Below are 24,345 nucleotides of genomic sequence, written 5' to 3'. Positions count from 1 at the left end.
AACAATCTGGGGATGGAGCCGATGCCTATGCGCAATGTGGTCCTAAGGAGGAGTCACCTCTCTTGTGACTTCCAAAGAACTTTTCAGGACAACAACAAACTGCAAACATCCGGGCCCAACACTAGGTGGCGATCTATGCATAGTGTACAATCTGCAGCTCATACGCCTCGAACATGTGAGTTCTGGATCAGGTGGCACCGAGGAAGCCAATTAACTCCAGGTCATTTCTGACAACTGGAACCCAGAGCAATCCAGTGTGATTTTGGTTGCACAGATAGCAGTCTGTTTTCTGACCCAGAATTCCATGCGAACGCCAAATTGTTTCCTAATAGCCCCCACTTTGCCATCACTTTCCTGGCTTCAATATCTAGGCCTGGGTCAACCAGAGAAACATACATACCCTGGGTGATTTCTGACATTGAGACCCCAAGTGTGTTAAGCGTGGGCCCAACATATTTTATTATCCAGAATAAAATAGAAATGTCAAAACTACCAACACCACCAAACCTCTTCTCACTTTCTGCGGCAGGGTTACTGAGGAGTATTCAGGCTAAAGCTATGCCACCATTTTGGATGACCTGACCAAATGGGGAGATATATGAAAAGCAGAGACCAATGTCAATCCTGGGCAGTATGGAGTGCCAGGATACCTGCACGTTCTCTCACCCACAATGCCATGTGAACATCAAAACTAGATCTAAAAATACCCAATCTCTTACCTGCTTCATGGGAGATCGCTGCAGTAGTAGGTAGCAGAGTTGGCCTGGGAAAACCTACCAACCTGGACATTTTTGAAAACTACAGTCCCAAAAGGCATCCAGGGCAGTGTGACTGGAGAATCAATAATCCAATGGTCAAACATTTATTTGGCAGAAATTCCAAGAACCTCCAGGCAAAGGCAAAAGTCTTACCATCCAGCATTCCCACATTTCTCCAGAGACCAAAACTAGAAGTGAAGATCAATGTTGTCTGAAATGGCATGCCCACCTACAAATGTAGGGTACCACTTTCATAAGGAGAAGTGTGCCATTCTAGAATGGGAGTACATTTTCTGTGTCAAAAAATTGACAGACAAATGAGGACAGAGTTTTTTTTCCAACAACACTGTTAGACCCGTCAGCCCTAGGGTGGTCTTTCCCTATTTTTTTCGCCCTGGCCTCATTTTTTCCCACCTTCTTTTTGTTGGGCTTAGGTCTCTGGGCACCTTCCCGTTATTTCCCAATGTTAAGGTGCAGGTGCAGCCCCTAACATGGCTGCCACTGACCCCTGCTACTGCAGAGCGGTCTTTGTAGATGCACTCTAGTAGCCAGGAGCTGGCTGGAACCCTTAAACAATGTTGCGATGCCAGCCTGCCCATAGCTAGAAAGAGGGAAGCTCCTGGAACCTTCTAGAACAGGGGAGGTAACACCAACTGCCACTGCCAACTGTCGCTATATAAGGAAAGGGAGGGAAACTTTCTAGTCAGTTGGGGCATCACTGACCGGGGCGACCCACGCAGGAGATTTAGGCGGTAGGGCCTAGTCAGGGACCTATGCCACTGGGAGTGACAGGGCTTAGGTGCTGCCTTCCAAGTAGAGTGAGGAACCCTGAGCTAGCCCACTGATCTGGCCCGGCGGGAGGGGAACCCAGGGACCATCTGAAGTGACCTGCTGAAAAGCCTTCAACTCAACCCCCCCGCCCCCCTTGTAAGAAACCAGGAACCTACTTCAACCAAAGGGCGCCTGAACCAACAATCGCCGAGAAGAGTCACCCCTGCGCTAATCAGGACTACTGCAGGATCAACCAGGTACTGGAGTGTGCTGCCCCTGCGCAACCCCCTGCCTTCACCTGGGCCTGCGCTGTCCTGCCTGCCTCCCCCCTGCCGAATTGCCCGAGAAGCGCTGTAACCTGCTGATCTGATAAGTGCTCTGGCTTAGACTGCCTTTCCTGTCAGAACTGCTGGGTGGGCCCCTACATTATGTATCACCCGAGCGCTGTAACCTATCCTGAAGCGCTATGTCTCCCAAGCGCTGTCCTGAGGCGCTGCAGGATAGTTGTGCCGTTGCCCACAACTACTGTGAAGCGCTGTGCCCTCGGACCGCTGCTGTGCCTTCTCAGCGCTCCCTGAAGTACTCACCACCACAACCCGTGGGAAGCGCTGTCCTTGAGGCGCTGCTGTCTGCCCCCGGCGGCCCTCAGAGCCAGGAGAGGGCCGCCGCTGTGTTGCTGAGGGCCACGACCGGCCCGACTGTGTGCAGTCCCCCCCCGCGCGCGCGGCGTCCCCCGGAGCCTTGGGGAGGCCACCGCGATCGCAGAGGCCGCGCCGGGATTCCTGTCAGGCTGCGCTGGACCTGTCAGGCCGTGAAGCCTGCATCCACCTCACGTGACGGGGGCGCGTCAAGCCCCGCCCCCGCCGCATGCTGATTGGGCCGGCGCCACACACCCCCCAAACCAGGCCTGCCATTGGCTCCCGGCCCGTGGAAGGCTTCGAGAAGCCGGAGCAGCATTAGGACTACCCCTAAGAAGAGCGTGGGAGCAGCGCGGGCCTCCCCTGACAGTCCACACCTCTGCCGGAGGGCTCCGAGGAGAGAAGGAGCCCTCTCCCTCTTCAGTAACCCTCGCAAGGGGCCGGAAAGGCCCGAAGAACAAAGGTAAAGCCCTGGGGGAGGGCGGAGGACCTAAACAGACGCAGGGCTTCCCAGGAGTGAGCCGGATGCCCCGTTTCCGCCCCTCCCCTCAGGAAAAACTATTGCTGGGCCCCGTTGGCCCTAATTGGCCCCTGCAAGCACTCGGAACTGGGCTAAGAGATTGGGTAACCCCCGCCTGGGGTCCAGGTTCCTGCCAGCTAGTGTAGGCCCTGTCGCTAGGGTTATGGTGACATAAGGAAGTGCTGCTGGCTGAATACTGGGGTATACGAGCCTTAATGAAATGCCAGTTCTCTTGTCTGCTGAGCTGAGGCCTAACCTTCACTGAGATGACATTTATGCTTAATTTAATGTTTATGCCTGTTTAGGATAGGCCCTGGACTGCTGATTCTGACCTAATGTCCTGGGGTAAGGTTCATTAGGCTCTATACATGGTTGGCCTGGCCACTGAAACTTTTACTTCTGCTAAACAACTGGTCTACATTTAATGAAAGTCCAATCCTACCCAATGAGAGGCCTGTTCACTTAGAATGGGATGTTGCATGATCTTTACTGAAATGGTTACCTTTCCCAGATGAAATGCGTCGTTCTGACTAATGCAATATTTATTGAAATGCCTACAGTTATTTAATAATTAATATTTATTCATGTAGTATTTAATGCCAAGTGATGAAATACTAAGTTATTGCTACTGTGAATTTTTGCTTGCCCGGATTCTAATCGTATATAAAAGCTTAGTAATATAAATCAAACACAACTGGTGTGGTCTAAGTCCTTGCGTGCACTTATTGTCTCAGTGGATGCGTGTGCTGTGTAGTCGCTTAACACCTGAGCTTTCGGGTGCCTACCTGCTCGTGCCAGGCTACCCCCGGGGGAACTAGTGACCCCCAGTTCTTACCAACACATTAAACTTTGCAGAGTATTCTGGGTAATAAGGGTAAGGATCCATGTAAACTAAAGTGCCCTGGAATCCCATACTTGCTAGTTTCCGGAAATATGTACGGTTGGTCAACCCTGGTGTTGAAAAGTGAGAAAACGTTTTTATTTCATATTTGCAGGAAATTCTGGAAATGAAAATGTACTGGTGTCCATGCAAGTCACACCAACCTGGATTTCTTGTAGGTGCCAGCCAGCCTAAGGCCTGATCCTACAATCACCCCTCATGGAATGAGTGGAAACTAGACATTTAGGCAGTTTGACAATTTTATTGAGTTTTGGATTGAACAACAAACAGCACCATTCAGAGCTATATTGTAAATTTGGGCAGAAGAACAAATCGCAGTGACATCAAGGCTACAGAAGGAAATCAAGAAGAGCGTAACATGCACCTGAAGAGCGTACCACTCCCTCTCAGTAGTCGAGTACCCCGACCCATTTGCCCCACATGCGGCGAAATTTCTCGGGACACCCCCTGGCTACATATAGAGGCCGCTCCTGCGCAGCGCACCAATCCACCCCCTGGCACCAGCACCCTAGAGTGGGAGGGGCTGTGTCCAGCCAGTAAGCAGCAATGTCCCTCTTGGCAACCACCAACGCTGTATTGGGAAGAGCTTCTCAGCCCTGGAGCCGTCTAGTCCGTCGGTGACCCCCAGCAGAACACGTACAGGATCGAAAGGCACCTCCCAGCCCAGGATCCCCATCAGGTCTTGTGTTAAAGACTCCCAATACCCCTAAATCGCAGTACATAAACCACACCATATGTTAGAAATCAGCGTGGGGGTGGGATCAGCGGGGGCAGTGGGCATCAGGCCACCGCCCAGCGCGGTGGAGACACAGGGGTGTAAGATAGAGGGCGTAAAGAAAATAGACTTGGACCAGGCGGAGCCGCGCCGATACCGCAATCGTCCTAGGGGCCATCAGGCCACCCCTCCAATGCTCATCCTAGAGAGCCCCAAGCAAGCCCTCCCACTTCTCTCGGAGTAGGGAAAGGGAGTTAGGGTTATTATTGTTGAGTGATCGGTAGGTACGAGAGACTTCACCCTTCCCCAAATCCCCGGTTAGAACTTGGCCTCGTGCGGGCTATATTCGGGCAGGGGCGTGCCGTCCGGAATGTGGGAGTGAAGGGCGTGGCGCAACTTCAAGTAGCGAAAGAATTGAGAGGGATAGAGGGAGTGTCTAGCCTGTACGTCTTGAAAGGATCGGATATGAGTATCACTTCCGACAAGATCACCCCGATGAGATCCCATTGCCGGAACCCTGACAGTGAAGCACTTCACAAAGCCTGGTGCCACACCACAAGGGAGTGTAGCGAGTCAGTTAGCCTGCCTGCCCGCCCAATGAGTAGGACGTAGTGATGCATGCCAAGCCAGGAATACTCCACGCTTGACCTCGGGGAGAGCTCGAGGAACCGTTGCCCCATAAAGCATCCCCTGGATAAAGGAGAAGCCCAAGATGTGAAGTTATAAAAGATACGCCTGGTCGGACCAGCCGCCATTAAACCAGTCATGAATCGCGAATAGACGAGTCTCCAAGTAGTAGAGGTTCGTCATTCCGAGACCTCCGTCAAAAGGTGAGATTCGGCATTGGGCCAGGGCTAGCCTGGACCTCCGACCCCACCCCCCCATAGGAATTTAGTGGCCATGCCATCCATGTCCCGGAATCAAGATCTAGCAAAGGAGAGGTGCGTGTTTTCCGGACCATGTACAAAAAACAGGGTAAGATCATCATTTTGTATAGGGCAATCCTGCCCAGTGGGTTCAGGGGCAACGTGCGCCATTTAAGGAGGTCGGCGCAGATTCGCCTAACCAGCGGGGTGCTATTGAGCTCCCATGCGAGGTCAGGGAGAAGGGAGACTCAAATCCCCAAGTACTTGAAAGACAGCCGCCGAAGAGGAATCGACGGCTGCCAGTCGAAACACTCGCACGATAAGTTTAAGGGGACAAGGACAGACTTGGACGGGTTAAGCCGCAGGCCGGAGACTTGTTCAAAAATGGCCAACGCCCGTAGGCAGCGAGGTCCCGATCGGGCAGGGTCAGCCAGGAACAGCAGCACATCATCCGCGTATAATGCAATTCTATCCTCCACTAGGCCGGGCCACCTCCAGCCAGTCAGGGAGTGCTCTAGGCAGTTTTACAGTTGCAATGCAATCTGGTTATGTACAGCAAGTGGGAGCCATGAAGCCAAGATTTACTGTATTCCCAGGTGTCTCGTTTTCAGAAATGCCTGGTTTAGCAGTTTTTCACAAGTGACAGATGACCCTGGGTCTAAATAGAGCAGCTACTCACAGCCCAGGAACTGATGTAGGTTTTTGATGTTGCACAGAGTGTTACTGGGCCACTCTGCTCCCAAGCAATAGGCCCAACCACATAAGTGAGACACCAGTTTTATAGGGAGAAGTGTGGTCACACTGGGTAGGACTTTGTTAATCATTGCAGATTCCAGAATTTTTTCCCAGACAAAAATGTGAAGACATTCTGGGATTTCTGATGAAGTTTGAGGTTTGAAGAGTTCTTGTTCAGACACCTTAGTAGGATCTGCATAAGCCACATCACCCTGCACTCATGCAGGTGTCTAGTTTTCAGAAATGCCTGCGGGTTGGAAGGTTTCCTTGAATACCAGGCGGCCCCCTGCCCAGAAGCTGCAGATACCCACCACCTCAAGAATAACTAACTAAATGGAAAGATTTTCCAGTGGCATATGGAACTGGAGAAACCGATATAGTGTAAGTCAGAGAGCACCCTGTAAAAGGTACTGGTAACACTGAAAAAGGGTTAAAGGGAATGATAGTGGCTGCCTAATGTCTAATGGGCAGAGTGGTATGATGCTGTCCAGGTTGGTAATAAGGCAGAAGCACTCAAGTTACCAACAACTATTGGGAGAACGTGGATGGTCTGGGACAACATGGTGCAATTCTGCCAGTAAGATAATTCCCTGCAAGAGGTACTCCTTGTGAGATTCTTCTTAAATAGACTCCTCTATAGATATAGAACCTTGAAAATATGGCTCTATCAACCCAACAGCACCTTTTTGCTAAAATGTTTGTCCTGTTGGAAAATGTCAGGTGACTGCAGTAATAGTTTCTAAAACATGGACAAATTGTGGCTTCCTCAGAGACTCCAGAGAATCAGAGCATAAGCTCTGCGAGTACTGCCAACCAAATGGGTAACAATGAAAATGACAATGCCTGAAAAGAAGAAAATCTCCAAGTTCTGGTGACAGGTGGGAAAGGCCGAAAATGAGGGTATAACGCGTTTGGTAGGGGATCTGCTAGGACTACAATCCCAGACAGTTTAAAGATTACAGCATATTTTGGAGAAAGGGTCTTGGGCCTGAACTAGTCTTCAGGTGCTCTCAACCATTTATGAAGGACAAGGTAGGATCCCTATCTCCAGAGCAACAAGTGCAGAGTTAAGGGCTCGCATGTAATGGGATTTCTGGAATCCTTTCCAACTCTCCACCACAACCCGATTACCACTAGACTGGAAAGCAAAAAGGGACTCTAAACCGGAGAACCACAGAAAACGTTCATTGTGCATGCTGCAGTCCGCAGACTCAAGGGTCAGGCAGTAGAGACATTAATTGCATGGAAAAGAAAATGAGACGGCACAGGGCCTGATCTGCCATCAACTGGAACCAATACGTAAAAAAAAAAAACGTACAAGAAATATTTGAAAAAGGCAGCTATCACAAAAGAATAAATTAAACAGGTCAAGCAAAATACAGCTTTTAAAGCCATCCTGCCAAACCAATCCTCAATTTTCCAAGCATTAGATCTTCACTTTATTGACACAAGTGTAGTCTAGGATTTCGTGGCTCTGTGCATCACTGGACTATTTGTTAGCTCAAGTCATACCTTAAGACATTTCAGCAGAGCATGGAAGATGGGTGCCTGAGATAGTTTATGCCTCCAAGAAGGCTGCCGCCGGACCACATGACCCAGCAGTGTCAGGACGGTTAGACGGGTCGCAGGCTTGCTGAGATATTCGTTCATTTTTTCCAGAAGGTACTGCAGTGAAACAAGCAAAAGAAAACAAGTCAGGACATCAAAAGCCAAAGGACTAATTGTTGACTTTAGAACCGCAGAGTAGGTATAGTATGGTTATGAATTGAGAAATGATGTAGGAATCTGGGGAGTGCATGTAGGGTACTAATCTGCTCTTACAGTCCTGACTATCAAGTGTTTGATTCCACTTTATAGGAGTAACAAAAGCCTTGCTCTAATTCCTTAGCATTCTCCTGCGTCTCCCACCCACAGCAGTGTCAGGACCCAAGCGCTCAGTGAGCATACGAACACCGGTTGGATTGACTGGGGAGTGATGAAGGTTGTTCTCACTGCATATTCTGGTTCTTCAGTTTCGGCTATTATACTTATTCAACATTTCTTGAGACAAACCAATTTCTTCCCTTGGAGACTCTAAACCACCCGCTCCCAACCACCTTCAAAGCAACATAGAAGGTAGACTGAAACCACCAGATTGCAACCAATAAGCAGAGCCCTATCTTTCTCCCCCAGAGTCATGTCTCAGAACAGATGTAGAGGAATTTGTGCACCTGGGGAAATGGATAGAGGCTCGCCCTAGAGTGATTACAGGAACAAAAGTAGTCTAGCAAAGGAGCTGGAGCATCAAACAACGTTACCAATCAGTTGAAAGAGACTGAAGTAAAACTTCAAGGTCAGGGAGCCAACTACAAGCTTAAATCTCACGTTTAGGGTGTGAAGCAGCATTTGCCTGAATTTAGGCCTTCAGAGCAGAACCAGACAAATGGTCATGTTCTTCTTACAAACAAGGATAGAAATAACATTCAGGAATGGTCCAGTACCAAGATTACTTATTAAGGTACAACACCCCCTTTGGTAGACAGAACCTACAGAGAAGGTTTCACCCTGGCCAAAGTATACCGTTTAATACGATAAGCACCCCTACCAGAAAACACCTCCTTAACAACTTACTATTAAGAGGACTCTGTGTAAATGCCTTTTAAACTGGGAGGTCTACGTTATCTGGTTTATTGCATCAAGGTGGTGTAAAAGGGATATCCTGTGCTTTTGGCATGTGGAAAAGGATGCCAAGCTATTGGATGTACTCTCATTTGGTGTAAGTGCAGCATCATTCGTGTGACGAGACTAATGGTGTGCAGTTGGGAGTGCAGTTCTGACAGCCTCAACAGAGTCAGGTGAAATGATAGACAGCTCAATTTTCATCGGTTTCTCTGCGTTTATTGTTCCATTTATTTTTCACTTAAGAAGTATCACTTGAACATACACCCGGTGCATACGTTGTTGTGTACATAATGTAGGCATAGGGTTGGGGTGGAAATGGTGGTACAAGGCAGAAGGCAAACAGATAACTTAAAGGCAAGTACCAAAGACCCTAATGGAATGGCCGAATTGAGTCAATGTAAACACCTATTTATATATTCCTAAATGTGTGCACGCCTCATAGCAGTGAAAATAAATGTGGCCCAATAACATGTTTAGAGCAACTGTACTAATAAACGCACATTCATGCATTTATTGGTACCGTGCAAAGATCAAAATCCAGTTTAATACCACAGTCTAGCCAACTTTACACGAGAAACACTCATGGAATGCACGTTATAATTTTTTTAACACATAAAAACTCCAAAATGGTCCAGAGGACTCTTCAATGCAATTTGATCTAACTGCAAACAATAGAACAGCTTCCTGCCTGGCTCGGATTAAATGTTTTTAACAGAAATAAACATGATATAATACCATGGGATAAACCAGATTTGCAGAAAGCACTATGCTATTCATTACCACTGTTGATGGACGGACATCATGCTCCACCGTGGCTTCATCTCTCCAGAGTCATGATACCATCCCATATTCAACAACAGCAATTATAAGGTTTTGGGTTGTTAGAGGAGAAGGATGCGAGCCCTTCACAAGTAATACGTTAACAATTGCCTTATTCCTTAGAGTCAAGAACCCCACTGGAGCACTTGACTCTCAGTGGAGAGTAGCCCAAGGCCTATTGAGGGAAGGTGGTGTTGCCTAGCAATACCAATTCGCTGGCACGCAACAACATTGAATAAATCATTGTCCAGTAATTGCTTTTTCAAAGGAAAAGTTATTTACACACACAACGCAAGAGAAGCGCTTTCCTCACATCAAGACCTTTTAAGGTCTCGCGCCTAGCGTTGCAGTGCACAGCACTGCCCGTGCAGTGCAAGTCATTTAGTAGGTGAAAAACGGGGTTCCAGCAGTGACCTAGGAATCGCACACGCTTGTGCTTTTCCTTTTGTGAGACGCGATTGGCCTTTGCGTGCATCTTTTCATAAAAGACAGCACGTAATTGGCCAAAGGCAGGCGCATTGCTCCACCCATGGCCTAATGGTGTCCGATACGAGCACCGTCCATCATGTGGTTTCAATTATCGTGCCCAGACACGGGCGCGATAATTAAAACCACATGTCTCGCTGTGGCACGCACACCACTCGCGGGATTGTTCTTTTTTAGATCCATTTCATATGGAAGCAACTAAATGAAAGAACCGCTGAGTGCAAATGTTGTCCATTGTAGGGTGGTTGTAGGGTGGTTGCCACTCGCTGCTGTGGAGAGTTATAGGGTGGTTGCCACTCGCTGCAGTGGAGAGTTAGGAGAAAACCTCCCCACAAGCTCTAGACCATCAAAACGGCAGGCCACGCAACTCCCCCCAGCCCAGTCCAGGCGCGACCAGGTGGGTGCACGGCAGTCCAGATTCCTCTCCAGCTTCTGAGGCGGCCGATGGCGCAGTGGCATGGGGAATGACAACAGGCTCCAGGTAAGTAGAGGAGGTGGTTCATTCATTCTTCGTTTGTTTGTGATGCTGTTTTATAAGGTGTCTTCCTTTGCTCATTGGATTGTTTGTTTGCTTCGGGTGTTAGTTGGGAAGGAGCCCTTCTGGGGTGTGGGGTGCAGCCCTCCTGCCACTGGCGCGCGTCTGAGCGCAGTCTGAGCAGGATGGTTGATGTTCAAGGGCAGGTGCCACCAGAGACTGTCCGGATTAAGCAGGGACGGCATGGGTGCAGGGTAAGGCCTGTGCATAAGGATTGCCTCATTACACGAGGCAGCCTGCGTGCAAAGGACGACCTGCGAACACTCTGTGCACAAGGGTAGCCTGTGCCTAAGACGGCATGGGCATTTATTGCATATACATATATGTAGGAAAAAGATGGCCGCCTGTTAGGAGCTCCCGTTAAGAGCTCCTCAGTGCTTGGGATCCCATTTCGGGCTGTATCCCTGTTAGCACCCACCAGTCGTCACTAAAAGTAACTGAAATACAACAAAAGTAACTGGATTGCCTTCCTACCTGATCGACGGAGGTTGGAACCTGCATAGCCCGGCGATCGGCTACTGGACACTCGCCTTCAGGCACCCCCATCGCGCTGCGGGACTGTGCGGCTGAAGCTCCGGGAGCCTGCGGAGCCTGCACTTCCCCCGCGGATCACCGCTGCAGCAGAGGAGTCCCTGCGGCGTCGGAGGGCTGAGAGAGGCCCCCCTCCCACCCGCTCCTTGGCAGAGGACGTTGGTTGCTGTGCCGGGACTACAATGGGACGAGACCACAACGGACCCGCCCGCCCGCTCCACTGCACCGGAGCACATGCGGTCTGACACTGGAATGAGCGGATGAGGTTGCCTAGAGCCTGCCTACACTGGCTCCTACCCCGCGGATCATCGCTGCGGCTGGACACGTCAAGCCCCCCCCCAAACGCGTTGCTGGGACTGAGCGGCTGAGGTTCCGGGAGCCTGCCTGCACTGGTCACAGCAGAGGAGTCCCAGCGGCGTCGGAGGGCTGAGAGTGGTCCCCCCCCTCCCGCCCGCTCGACCGGAGGAGCTGCTGAAGTGAACCCTGGGACCAACGAGAGCTAGAGGGCCGACAGGAGCCTGCCCCCACCGGCACCAGGAGTGGATACTTGGTGATGAGATTCCCCACCGCTCAGGGAAACACAGGTTTGAAACGCCTGTGGTAAACATTTGAGCTCACGTCGCCTGGAAGGTCTGGAGCCCTGAGGCAAACACACAGCTCACATATAGCTGCACTTGGAAGGGTCTGCGTCACACCTGGATTAAAACATTGCAACCACAAAAATTCTGCTGGCAAGCTCAACACGCTTACGGAGGCATAAGGAATTTATTTCACCCCACCCGTCTGCTCACATTTTTAGACTATCCCCTTTGTGCAAAATGGCTGGGGCCATAAAACTGCTCACATTTTTTAAACGACCTCCTTTGTGCAAAATGGCCTGGGCCATAAAACTGTAGAAATAAATCCCCTCCGGTACCTTTGATGTCCACGAGGCTCCTCAGCTTAACTCCCCCACACAAGACCACCAAAAAATAGAGATAAGACTCCCTCCCAGCAAGCTATGAGCAGTGCCTGCTCAAATAGAAAGTGAAACTGTCCTTCCCTGGGCTCAAAGTAATAGCAGCAGACAGAGGACTAATATTTCTATCTCCCCTATTGGTTCGGCCATCTTAGTCTGTCTATCTTTGGGCGACAATCATGGAGTAGTCATTTCTACCATCGGACCTAAGGCCTTTTAGACTACTCTTATCGGCTGCACAATTTACACAGCTTGGTGTTTTCACGTCGGATTACGATAGAGTGTCTGCCTTTTACAGTGGTATTATATTACTATATTCTTAATTGTATCCAGCACATTTCACTTTTCTGCACCTATTGCTACCTCATATATTTTTGCCTTTTACAGTGGTATTATATTGTTATACTCCTAATTGTATCTTGCACGTCCCACTTTTGCGTCACATGTAATGCACCGAAGCTACCTCATATTTATTTTTTTTGCTGCTCACTAATGTCACTTGTTTCATATAACTTTTGTTTGCAATTGTATTTTGCTACTGACTCATGTACCTCACATATTTTTGACTACTCACCATTGTCACTTTCGATTTAGATATTTCACTGTCTGCACAGTTATCTTATTCCAGTAGATTGTCAGTATTATACTTCTACTTTATTCTGCACTTGGTTGCAACCCACATCGAATTCACTTTTATTCCTGGAATGTCCCAATGAATATCTCATATAGACTTGTCACATTGATGTAACCTGCACCCATTACACTGTTCTTTCCCGTATACACTGATTACTACCTCATATTTTAGTTGCTCATGGTGTCACCACTGCTCCATGTAACTTACTGTCTGCATTTGTATTCTGCTCTCATATATCATTATTGTGCACCCTACATTTGTGCAACCTGCACCCATCTCAAGTTTTAGTCCTGTATGCACCGATTACTACCTCATTATACCTTGGCCGTTCGCTATTGTCACCCATTTCAAGCCTTATTCCTGTATGCACCGATTACTACCTCATATACTTTGGCTGCTCACTAGTGTCACTTTTGGTCCATGCAACTGGTTATGACTGTGCACCCTCCCACACCTACCTATACCATCATCCCAACATGGAACCCATAGGCAAGCACACATATAGAATCAACTACCCATCCACACTCACCAAAAAAGGCGCTAAACGCTTTAATCACAACTTCCTGAGGTCCCACCCTGAAACTCCTTGTGCAGACACCTACTTCTCACCAGTCAATGGTTCACTGAACATTGATATCATCTTCCACACCACACGCATAGCCCAATGGAGAAAATCGTTCCTCACCTTACTCACCGTCTCCACCTCCAGGAAATTCGCGCATGGCCTAAAACTCTCCATCACACCATCCCAACTCTTCCCGGGCAAAACCACCATCACTATCTACAATAATGGGATTATCCTAATTCAATCCACAGACAGGAACCTGGAACTACTAGACAACCTCTTCCCTACGTTCAAACAACACCTCTCCAATCATCGGACCCCCACTCATAGCACCTTCAGTCCCATCACCCTTGACTTCACAGCCCCCAACCACAACCCTTCTAACCTAGCTCAACCCCAAAACGACACGCACCTCTCCTCTACCCCCGGCACCTTCGTCATTCACCCACCTACTGTAGCCACCTCACACTCCTCAATCACAGACATAGATCCCTCGCCCACATACTCCAGTGGCACCCCCTCCCCCACCAACCTCACCTTGACCTCCATTCATACCACTCCCATTCTTGTCACCCCTGACATCACAGCCTCAAACCACAAACATTCTAACCTAGCCCAGCCCCAAAACGACATACACCTCTCCTCTACCCCCGGCACCTTAGTCATTCACCCACCTACTGTAGCTACCCCACACCCCTCAAGCACAGACATAGATCTCTCCCCCTCATACACCAACTACCTCACCCCTTCCCCCCATACACCAGCCCTCATTCCCATTCCTTTTACCCCCGACGCCACAGCTCCCACCCGCAACCCGCCTGACCGAGATCAGCACCAGACCGACACGCACAAAGACAAACCCCACCCTTTATCCCCCCCATTCTCAGCCCCCACTTCCACCCATTAACTAATCACACAGAACACACCACCTCCATTAACTTAACTCCACCCCCTCAAAAAAAGAACCATCTACAATCCCACTTCCCCCCCATTCTCACCCCCCACTACCCAACTTACACCCCCATCACCACTGACATACGCCCATCCTCCACCCGGCACTCTCCGCCTACCACCAATACTCTCATCCACACCACCAACCTCCCCCCTATGTCATCCACACCCAACCCTCCCATCCCCACCTCCAACACATATCCCACACTGGACTACATTACGGCCTCCCTCCTCCAGCTCAAAGAAGACATTCACATCATCAAACAACAACTACTCTGCACACACTCCAGTCACCCCTCACCCAACACCCTCCTCCAGCTCAAACAAGACATTCACATCATCAAACAATCACTCGGCACACACCCTAGACACCCCTCACGCGCCTCCACCATCACCACCCCTCCCAACTGGTCCTCCACCCGGGCAGCTAACTCTCGCACTCAACTCCCCCCGCACTGGACCTCAATCCCTGTTCGCAATCGCGAAAACCGCCCCCATCGCTCCTGCAACCCTCTCTCGGACCTCAACACAATCACCCTCCTCCGCTCCTACGACCCAGCTCCCCATAGCAACACACCAGACACTCTCCTCGCCATTCCTACGATTCACTCAAATCCCCTTAGACCCCCCACACTGAACAACAGAATCGCTATACATAGTAACCGGAGTAAAGTCCCCCTCGCTCTAGAACCCCCTTCCACCCTCGACACACCCAGTCTCAAATGCACCCTCCTCAACTGCAGATCAGCCTCTAGACACTCCTCCGCAATCGCTGATCTCATTTTAACATTGGATCTTGACTTAATCATCATGACTGAAACGTGGCTAACAGAATCTTCTACACCTATAATGGACATTCTGATTCCCCCAACTACCACATCACTAGACTTGACAGGTCTGGCAAAAAAAAAGTGGTGGAATCGCATGTTTATACAGGAGCAACCTCTCTGTCTTGAAAGTAACCTCCCCTTCCCTACCCTCCCCAACCTCCTGTGAATACATCTGCCTCGATATTCTCAGTGAGGGCAAACCGATATGCTCTCTTCACTGCATTTACCACCCACCCGGCGACAACCTTACCTTCTCCCAACAAATCATGGATATGATCTCAACCAACTCTGGGCGACAACCCACACAAATATACCTGGGTGACTTCAACCTCCACTGGAACGATCACAATGATGCGGTGGTAAAAGGTCTGAAAAATTTCCTCAACGCCCTTGACCTCACTCAAATATGCAACAGTCCGACTCACGAGAAAGGCTCTATCCTCGACCTTATCTCCAAAGGGGCCTCTATCCAACTCGAATCCATCCAACCCTGTGACTGGTCTGATCATCATATTATCACTTTCTTCATCAATGAAAAAGTTAAATTTAACCCTGCTCAATCCTCCAGGCCCAAAATCTGGAAAAGAGACATGAAAAAACTCAACTCAAACTCTCTACCCCCCAACAGCTGCAACCTATTACTTTCTCCTACTGGCGTTACGGACGTCCAATCCTTGACTGATCAATATCTCAACACTATGACCTCAATAATTAATGAAGCCGCACCTTTGCAGCTAAAAAAAAGCCTCCGCAAAAATTTTGCGATAGACGTGCCATGCGAATGGCAGAACGCACCTGGAGATCAGCTCCCTCTGCACTGAAACTAAAAACCCTGAAGAAAAAGAGAAATGCCTACTTCAGGAAAATAAAACGCTCAAAATCAGACTTCTTCAGCCTTTAGCTCGACCAAGCCAAAAATCGTCCGAGAAAGCTGTTTGAGCTTATCAGAACACAATCCAAGGAACAACCCCAACCTCTCAGCACTATGTGCGAAGCACCCTCCTGCGAAGACTTCGCCTCTTTCTTTATCCAAAAAACCGACAACATAAAGAATGATCTCCTCATTGACGCAAGCCTCTACTCCAAACCCCACTGCATAGCACCCACTAAACTAAAAAACAATGCTACATGGTCATCCTTTGTCACCTACTCGGAAGAAGAAATTGTCAGACTGCTCAGCACTCTGAAACCAACCAATCACCTCACTGACCCCCTTCCTGCTAACGCTGTCAAAGACCTTACCCCGTCACTCCTTCCACTCTGGACTAAAATCATTAACAGTTCACTTCAACAAGGGACCATTCCCGACTCCCTCAAAGTTGGACAAGTCACACCTTTACTAAAGAAACCTACAGCCGACCCCTCTGACCTAAACAATTACCGTCCCATTACCAATATTCTGACTCTTGCCAAACTGTTGGAAAAATGAGCACAAATACAATTGACTAAACACATTAATCAGTTTGATCTCCTCAACTCTCATCAGGCTTCAGAGCAAATCACAGTACAGAAACTGCTATGACTCTCATAATTGACGACGCCCTTCAAATCCTAGATCAAAATGATACCTGCCTCCTCATCCTTCTTGATCTCTCCTCTGCTTTTGACACCGTCAAACATGAGAATTTACTCGAACTATTAAACAAAAGAATGGGTCTATCTGGAACTGTGCTCAAGTGGTTCACGTCCTTTCTACACAACAGGTCGCAGAAATTCAAGAGTAACAACTTGATGTCCTCGCCAATACCTGTATCGCTAGGCGTCCCACAAGGATCCTCCCTATCCCCAACTTTGTTCAACCTAGTTATGGAACCTCTCATCACCTTGCTACAAGAATCCAATGTACACTTCCACATGTACGCCGATGACACCCAACTTTATCTCAAATTACAATCACCCAAAGACATCATGCTCTTGAATTCAACGATCAGAAGCACCCAATCCTGGCTGGCCGCTAATCATCTCAAACTCAATGCTCTTAAAACAGAGTTCCTTCTGATCTCACCTCCCGCGAAGATCACTACCGCACAAATGTGGCTTAAACACCTAACGGCACTCAATGTTCAACCCACCATCGTGGACTCAGCAAAATCTTTAGGCATAACACTTGACACCAATCTCAGCATGCAGGAACACATCAACAAAGCAACTAAGGGAGCAAACTACCAAATCAACACCCTAAGGAAACTTAAACCCTTCCTTCCAGCCAAAGACTTCCAAACTGCGGTACAATCACTAGTCATACCTCGAATAGAATACGGCAGCATCGCCCTCTGCAGTCTCCCCCTAGCTACTACGGCACCCATACGAGCTTCTCTAAACGCCGCAGCGAGACTCATCACTGGATCAAAAAAACACTCACACATTTCCCCTGACTTCAAATCCCTGAACTGGCTGCCTTTTGAAGCCAGAATACATCTGAAAATCGCTTGCTTGACGCACAAGGCTGTCCACCTGAGCTCACCAGGATACCTCGCTCAGAAGCTGACGATTTCTGGAGGCTCCAGAAACACGAGGCACAAACAATCTTTTGCTAAAGCCTAGAAGATTCCGCAAGGAAAAAACCTATAAACGCTCCTTCTCAGGAATGGCACCCAGGATTTGGAACTCACTCCCTCCTGAAACCAGGCTCATCTCCTCTACCATACTTTTTAAGAAAGAAGTAAAAGCTATCCTCATGGCTAAATGCACTTGAATTACTACTGGGGATTAACTTCAAAGACTCGATACTGAGCTGTACTACTTGTTCGAACCCTTTGCATTTTTGTATGACTTGTGATATTGACTTACCTGATTGTTTATGCAACCACTTATTTGTACTTTTATTATTATTGATGTATCTGTTTGTCTATGCTCCCTCATATTCCACCCCCACCCCAATGGTTATTCACTCACATGCTCATACCTCTTCTGTAAAGCGCTCTGATATCTGCAAAGATCTTGTTCACGCTATATAAAACTTTAAAAATAAATAAATAAATAAAGTATATAGTGCTATCACTGTGTGTGGCGCCGAAGCACTTGCTATGCCATGTAGGGTGTGGCGAGATGGGTGTAGGCCATGGTTTCAAATCTATCTTACATGGTGTACACGGCGCGGCCTGCCTACAAGCAGGGACGCCATTTGCGATGCACCACGGACCGCGTGTGTTCATAGGTCGGTCCGTGTTCACGGGGCAGCCCGTGTCCAGCGGAAAATCTATACACAGCTGACCTTGTATACAAATAAGGTAGGCTGCCGATGGCGGCCGCCCTGTGTGCCAAGGAGCAGCCAGTGTGCACGCGACAGTCTCTGCAAAAGGGTAACCACCTCCTTTCAATTGTGCAAGGGTCAGTCTGCGTACCTTGGGCAGTCAGCCTCCAAGGAAGGAGCAGTCTGGGTTCATGGGCAGCCCGTGCACAAGAGACTTTGCACAAGAGGACACCACCACGAGCCCAAACTGAATCTCACTGTCCTCACCAGCCCGTCCCGCACACACTAGTGTTTGGGAACACCCCCTCCCGGCCGGCCTTCCCTCGCAAGTAAACCCACAGTTAGTGGGGCACACTCTACCGAGTAACCAAGAGACTGCCATCAGCGATAAGAGGCTGTGTAAATAAAAAATGTGATTTATAAATACTCCCTAAAATATGCTTGTTTTTGGTTTCTTTTAGTGTGGGGTCCATCCTGGGGTCTGCAGTTTTGGTAAATTCCAGGAACCTTGGCACATTCTTAGAACGGGGTGCAAGACCAAGGGCAGGAGCAGACAGCAGCCTGTCAAGATGAGGTAGGGGCAGCCTCGGGTGTACATGGAGCAACCGGTATACAGGGGGGCGGCCTATGTACATGAGAAACCATGATCTATCCATGGAATAGCCTGTAAAAAAGGAACAGCCTGTGGACAGGAGAGCAAAAAATCCTATATTCAATGGGTAACCTCCTGCGGTGATGAGAAAGGCTGCTGCTGGGCAAGGTTGGCCTGTGTACAATGACACTGAACCCTGGCGGCCCACCGGGGAAACACCCCTGCCCGCTAGGGCCAGTCCGGCCCTGCCTATGGTGCACACAGGCCAGGCCACAGTTTACTATATCATGGGTAACACATGGTTTATCAAAGCACATTACTTGGTTATGGTAATCACAAAACATAAATGGACAGTATTTACACAGTCATTGTCCCAACTAATACTTCGGTGGAAAGAGAGGAAGGGAAGCAAGCTTTTCTCATGGAGACAGGATCGTGCTGGTCAAAGATGAGATCCGGAACATAAGAACCCAGAAAGGAGAAAGACAGGGCAGAGAGTGACAGACAAGGGGCGTGATGGAAAAAGGCATGGTGGAGAGACAGTTGGCAAGAGACAAGGACGGTCAGGAATGGAGAGTTGGCAATAAAGAGCTACAAGGCATTATATTCATTTCATGCATTTGGGGGGGGGGCATTCATCCACTTAGCGAGGCGTAGCTCCAGACCAGTATGCACTGAGTTGTATGTCTTGCTGCTCATGAATTCATATGTGTGTGCCAACATGCATGTTTTAATTGGATTATGTTCAGCTTTTATTCCTAGACATTTGCAGAACATGGACATAAAGAATTTCAAGGTGCCATAGAAGGCTTTATCTTGACTGCCATTGACAGGTTTCTTGTGCAGTCTGTAAGGGCCATGCAATCAGCTCTCTCGATAGTCACTTTTAGAAGTTTTGTAATGGTTTTTATTAAATCGTTAAAAAAAAATTCAATATACATTTGAGCTACAAGGCAAAAGGTGAAGATCGTAGCAGTGACCTCCACGAAAAGGGGCGACACTGGTGATCATGCATAAAAAGAAACCGAAGGAGGAGATTTGAAACAGGCTGGTCCCACCTCACCTCAGTGTTAGAATCATGGACACTGATCTAGTCCTGGGTTTCCGGAACACCCTAAAGCATTCTGTGACTTGTAGTCTTGTTTGCTTCTACTGAACAAGCTGGACTAACACACTTGACAGCAGCGCTTCATAGGGTAAAAAAGCAGACACAGTGTCTGTGATCACCAAGTTGATCTTAAGGATCTTTGAGTCCTATGTTGGGTCCCCGTATTCAGTGAAACCTAGACCATAGATGGCCCTGCTAGACCTTAAAAGCCCTGGTGTCTTAGCACTAGCAGGTGGACCCTAGTGGTGGCAAGTGTAGGTTAACCTTGATGCCTGTCCACCACAATATATACTGAAGTCCTGCGGGGAGGCCTATGAAGCAGCACACCCTAGAGCAACATTGACTCTGTCACTGAGGTCACAGGATCCGTAAGACGGTCCGGCTCTAGGGCGGTGCGACAAAAAACACATTACAAATACATTGGTACAGCAAATGTAGTACCACCAACCTATATTTCTCATACGTTCATTTCTACACAATATTACTATATTTTATCACAATACAGGCACACACAATTCCACTCTATAAACTTTCCTCCACTTTACTCAACACCACTCCACGCTTAACTACTCAACTCCACTGCACTCTATAATAATTTCCTCTACTCTATACTACACCACGTCACTGTACCACACTACACTCTATAGGTCTACATTACCAAAATTCGAGCTAGTAATGTTGCATTAATATTTGCTACGCCAAAAATTCTAACTTTTACTAATGCGAGACCTATTGCATTGCAAATGCTTGTTTCTTCTTTTCATAAAGAAAATCCTACTGGTGTACCAGTGTGAGGACAAACCTGTCACGTTCTCCACACTGCAGATGGTAGTGCAGTGGGCGCGAATGGTGCTTTCTTAACAGTTTATCAAACAGTAAGTTACATTAAGGGTCTCTTCCCTCTGGTGCACAGTCAGTGGAGGCCCTGGCAACATTTTTATGCAAAACAACCTCAATGTGGTCGCACTCAAAACAGCTCTGCCACTCTACAGAAGCATTCAGCTGTGGGTAATTACACCTGTTGTATTAAGGGCGAGAGCATGAGCATCGCAGTGAGAATTACGGTTTGCATAGCTGTTGGCAGAGTTATGGATTGTGGTCTTAACAATAATTTGTGAATTTCAGTGGTTCTTTGGTTTTAATTAGAATCTATACCTGCACTCGCTCTTGTGATTGTTAAGTGACTTTGTATGTGTGCGCACACACCTACATGAACATTCACCAGGTCCACTCACTGAAGAGAAAAAAACGTGGCAGTGACATAGTTAAGTGTTGTAATGAGGCACAAGCCAATTAAAAAACATTTAAAAATCCCTGAAATGGCCCAGGTATAGTTTAGTGACCTAATTATATCTTGTGCCCCCGTAATGCACTGCTTATATCCTCACATATTACATCCTCCTGACATATTAAAAGACGTAACTGATGACATTATTCAGGAAAACTCAGTCACTATAATATTGTAGTGTGTATGTAGCAGGACTGTGGAAAAGCCCAATCATAGTGAAAAATGAAATAGTCAAAGAAATTAGCACTGTGTCCCTATGATTTATACAATTTGCACAAAGGAGGGCATGGTGTTCCTAATGAAATACGGGCCAACAATGGACAAACAAAATATTATTGTAAGATTTCCTTTTCTTCGTAAAAAAATAAATGTCAAAAAACAGTAATGCAATAGTCTGGTACAAATGATCACAAATAATCAATACATCCTGCTCAGGAAAGGAAATGAATGATCGTTATAAGTGGGGGTAAATATGACCACATGCTCGAAGAGCCTGAAATAACTATACACAATCAGTTGTGAGGCTATTTGTGCAATACTGTCCAACGACTCAACCCACTGGAGCATGAACTCAAATGCAAATTCCCTCATCTGTACCCTTTGAACGGATCTTTGTTGCCTGCACCAGGACGCTTGAGGAGCGCGGTGGACTTGCTGCCTAGCTGACCCTTTTGCCATCACTGAGCCCACGACTCGCCGGACCCGCTTCGCGGGTCCCGCAGCACGTCGCTTGCTAAGAGGCTGCACCGAGGATTCCAGGAGGAGCGCGGGGACAGGCGAGTGAACCAGCGGGGCTGCGAGCGCAGGCAGGGGACTCCAGTGTCCAGGAGCCCCTGCACGCCCAATCAGCAACACCTGGGCTGCTCTCCCCGCTGGCCACGACCCCCCGCCAACGGAGCTAAAAGCAGACTCAGCCTGAGAGCCTGTGGGACACCCTTTGAACGGATCTTTGTTGCCTGCACCAGGACGCTTGAGGAGCGCGGCGGACTTGCTGCCTAGCTGACCCTTTTGCCATCACTGAGCCCACGACTCGCCGGACCCGCTTCGCGGGTCCCGCAGCGCGTCGCTTGCTAAGAGGCTGCACCGAGGATTCCAGGAGGAGCGCGGGACAGGCGAGTGAACCAGCGGGGCTGCGAGCGCAGGCAGGGGACTCCAGTGTCCAGGAGCCCCTGCGCGCCCAATCAGCAAAACCTGGGCTGCTCTCCCCGCTGGCCACGCCCCCCCCGCCAACAGAGCTAAAAGCAGACTCAGCCTGAGAGCCTGTGGGACACCCTTTGAACGGATCTTTGTTGCCTGCACCAGGACGCTTGAGGAGCGCGGCGGACTTGCTGCCTAGCTGACCCTTTTGCCATCACTGAGCCCACGACTCGCCGGACCCGCTTCGCGGGTCCCGCAGCGCGTCGCTTGCTAAGAGGCTGCACCGAGGATTCCAGGAGGAGCGCGGGGACAGGCGAGTGAACCAGCGGGGCTGCGAGCGCAGGCAGGGGACTCCAGTGTCCAGGAGCCCCTGCGCGCCCAATCAGCAACACCTGGGCTGCTCTCGCCGCTGGCCACGCCCCCCCGCCTATCACCCAATGAAGACATAGCTGTAGAGTCATAAGGAGTGCAGTATCTCCGCTTCGCGGGAGCGACCGGGACAAGCCCGGGACAAGGGCGGGACCGTTTGAGGCCGTTCGAGGACTGAGAGGACTGGACTGGCCCACCCCCCTTGGCTCAATATTTTGGTAACTAAATCATTACCTGAGGGGGAATAGATCTACTCTCGTCACAGTGCCCCAGTACTATGGATCCAAGGGTAACCCGTAGCAAGTCCTCTAAACGTGGGTCACTAGTTAGTGGCCCCATGGATGACTTTATAACCCGCACTAACATAGCTATAGACAAGGAAATATCTAAGCTCCAAACCCGGGTGTCGCTAGAACTAGACGCCGCAAGAAGAGTGTCCCAAGTAATTGCACTTACCAAAAAATCCTCCCTAGGCCACATAGCAACCTCTGTTACCCCTGAGCGCCCAGCTCACCCACATTGCATAGTCGCTCAGGCAGATATCCATCATTCACCGACCCCGGCTAACCCCATATCTGCATCAGGAAGTAAGGTTGAGGATACTCCACTGACACCTCCTAGTGTGCAAATCCCTACTCCCATTGTATCTTTCCCGAACCTGCCCCACAACATCTCCAGTGGCAAACAACCAAAGAGGAAACGCAATTCTCGCTCCGCTTATTTTCGTAAGAAAGCGAAAATTGCTGTTCCCAAAGATCTGCCCACGAATAACATCACAGCATCCAATGTTGGAGCTGAGTTTACCCCTAATACCCAGTCTTGTAGTGAGGGACAGGGAAACAATGCATCTATTCCCCTCCCTAATACCACAACAGGCGAGGACCCTGAAGTAGACGGGCTAACCAATAACAATAAAGAATTTATAGAGGTGGTTTGGGACACACTTAAAAAACTTTTGTCACCCCTGGACCTAAGACTATCAAGGATAGAAAATAATTTGTTAGAAATGGAGAAGAGCATTATTGCGTTGGCCACTCTTGGGTTGAAAAGTCTGGAAAAGCAGGGCATTATTGCAGCTGACCCAATGCCACAACCTACCGCACCCCAAATCAATCTAGCTTCCCCTTCAGCACCACCTACAATAAAACCTGTTCCCAAACCAAGGACAGTCACGGTGGAGCAAGCTCGTGTTAAACCAAAGGCACCTCCACGAGGCTCCACACGTAACTCGCAAAACCCCAAACACGAAACATCAACTAGACCGGTTCCCAGTGAAATCCAGGTCCCCCCAGTTAAAGATAACTTTAGAGGTGGCTATATTGACCTCCCCCCAGAGGCAAACGACTATGTCGTTGTATTGACGGGTGTTCCAACGTTAGGTAATGGCCAATTTGAAAACCACTGGTCACTTAAAAATAAAATAATGCACTGGTTAGATGTCAACAGACCTATCCCCAATGGCAGAAAAAGTAGGGTATTGATGGTTCGCAGAACCCCCTGGGTAGGGCCAACGTTGAAATCCAGTCCGGGGGACTGCATAGTAGTGACCTTCGAAGATTCACACAGGGCGCACTACATTTGCAGTTGGCCCAGTAATGATGACTCCTTAGTCAAACCCAAGCCATTATCCTTTTTCTATCCTCCCCGACCTAGCTGTAATCAGGGGGACAATTGGACATTGGTTCAGCACCATCAACGGCCGAATAAGTCCCGGGGCCACAGGGAGACCTTGCTACACTGGAATGGCCTCTCTACCTATAACAGATTTGGTGGTCTAGAGGAGG

General features: G+C 48.8%; 1 protein-coding gene across 2 annotated transcripts in view; it reads right to left on the bottom strand.

Annotated features, from left to right (window-relative positions):
• The window catches only part of TSC1 (TSC complex subunit 1), a 302,457-nt gene that overhangs the window by 186,753 nt on the left and 91,359 nt on the right, over window positions 1-24,345 (bottom strand). For both annotated transcript variants that reach the window (XM_086924753.1, XM_086924752.1), the window contains exon 4: window positions 7,417-7,569. In XM_086924753.1, coding sequence (XP_086780879.1) covers window positions 7,417-7,569 — 153 coding nt within the window. The remainder of the gene's footprint in view (window positions 1-7,416; window positions 7,570-24,345) is intronic.

The sequence above is a fragment of the Lissotriton vulgaris genome, chromosome 5 (assembly GCF_964263255.1).
Source record: "Lissotriton vulgaris chromosome 5, aLisVul1.2, whole genome shotgun sequence".
NCBI lineage: Eukaryota > Metazoa > Chordata > Amphibia > Caudata > Salamandridae > Lissotriton > Lissotriton vulgaris.
The sequence above is the reverse complement of the archived record's forward strand: the minus strand, read 5'-3'. Positions and strand labels throughout refer to the sequence as shown.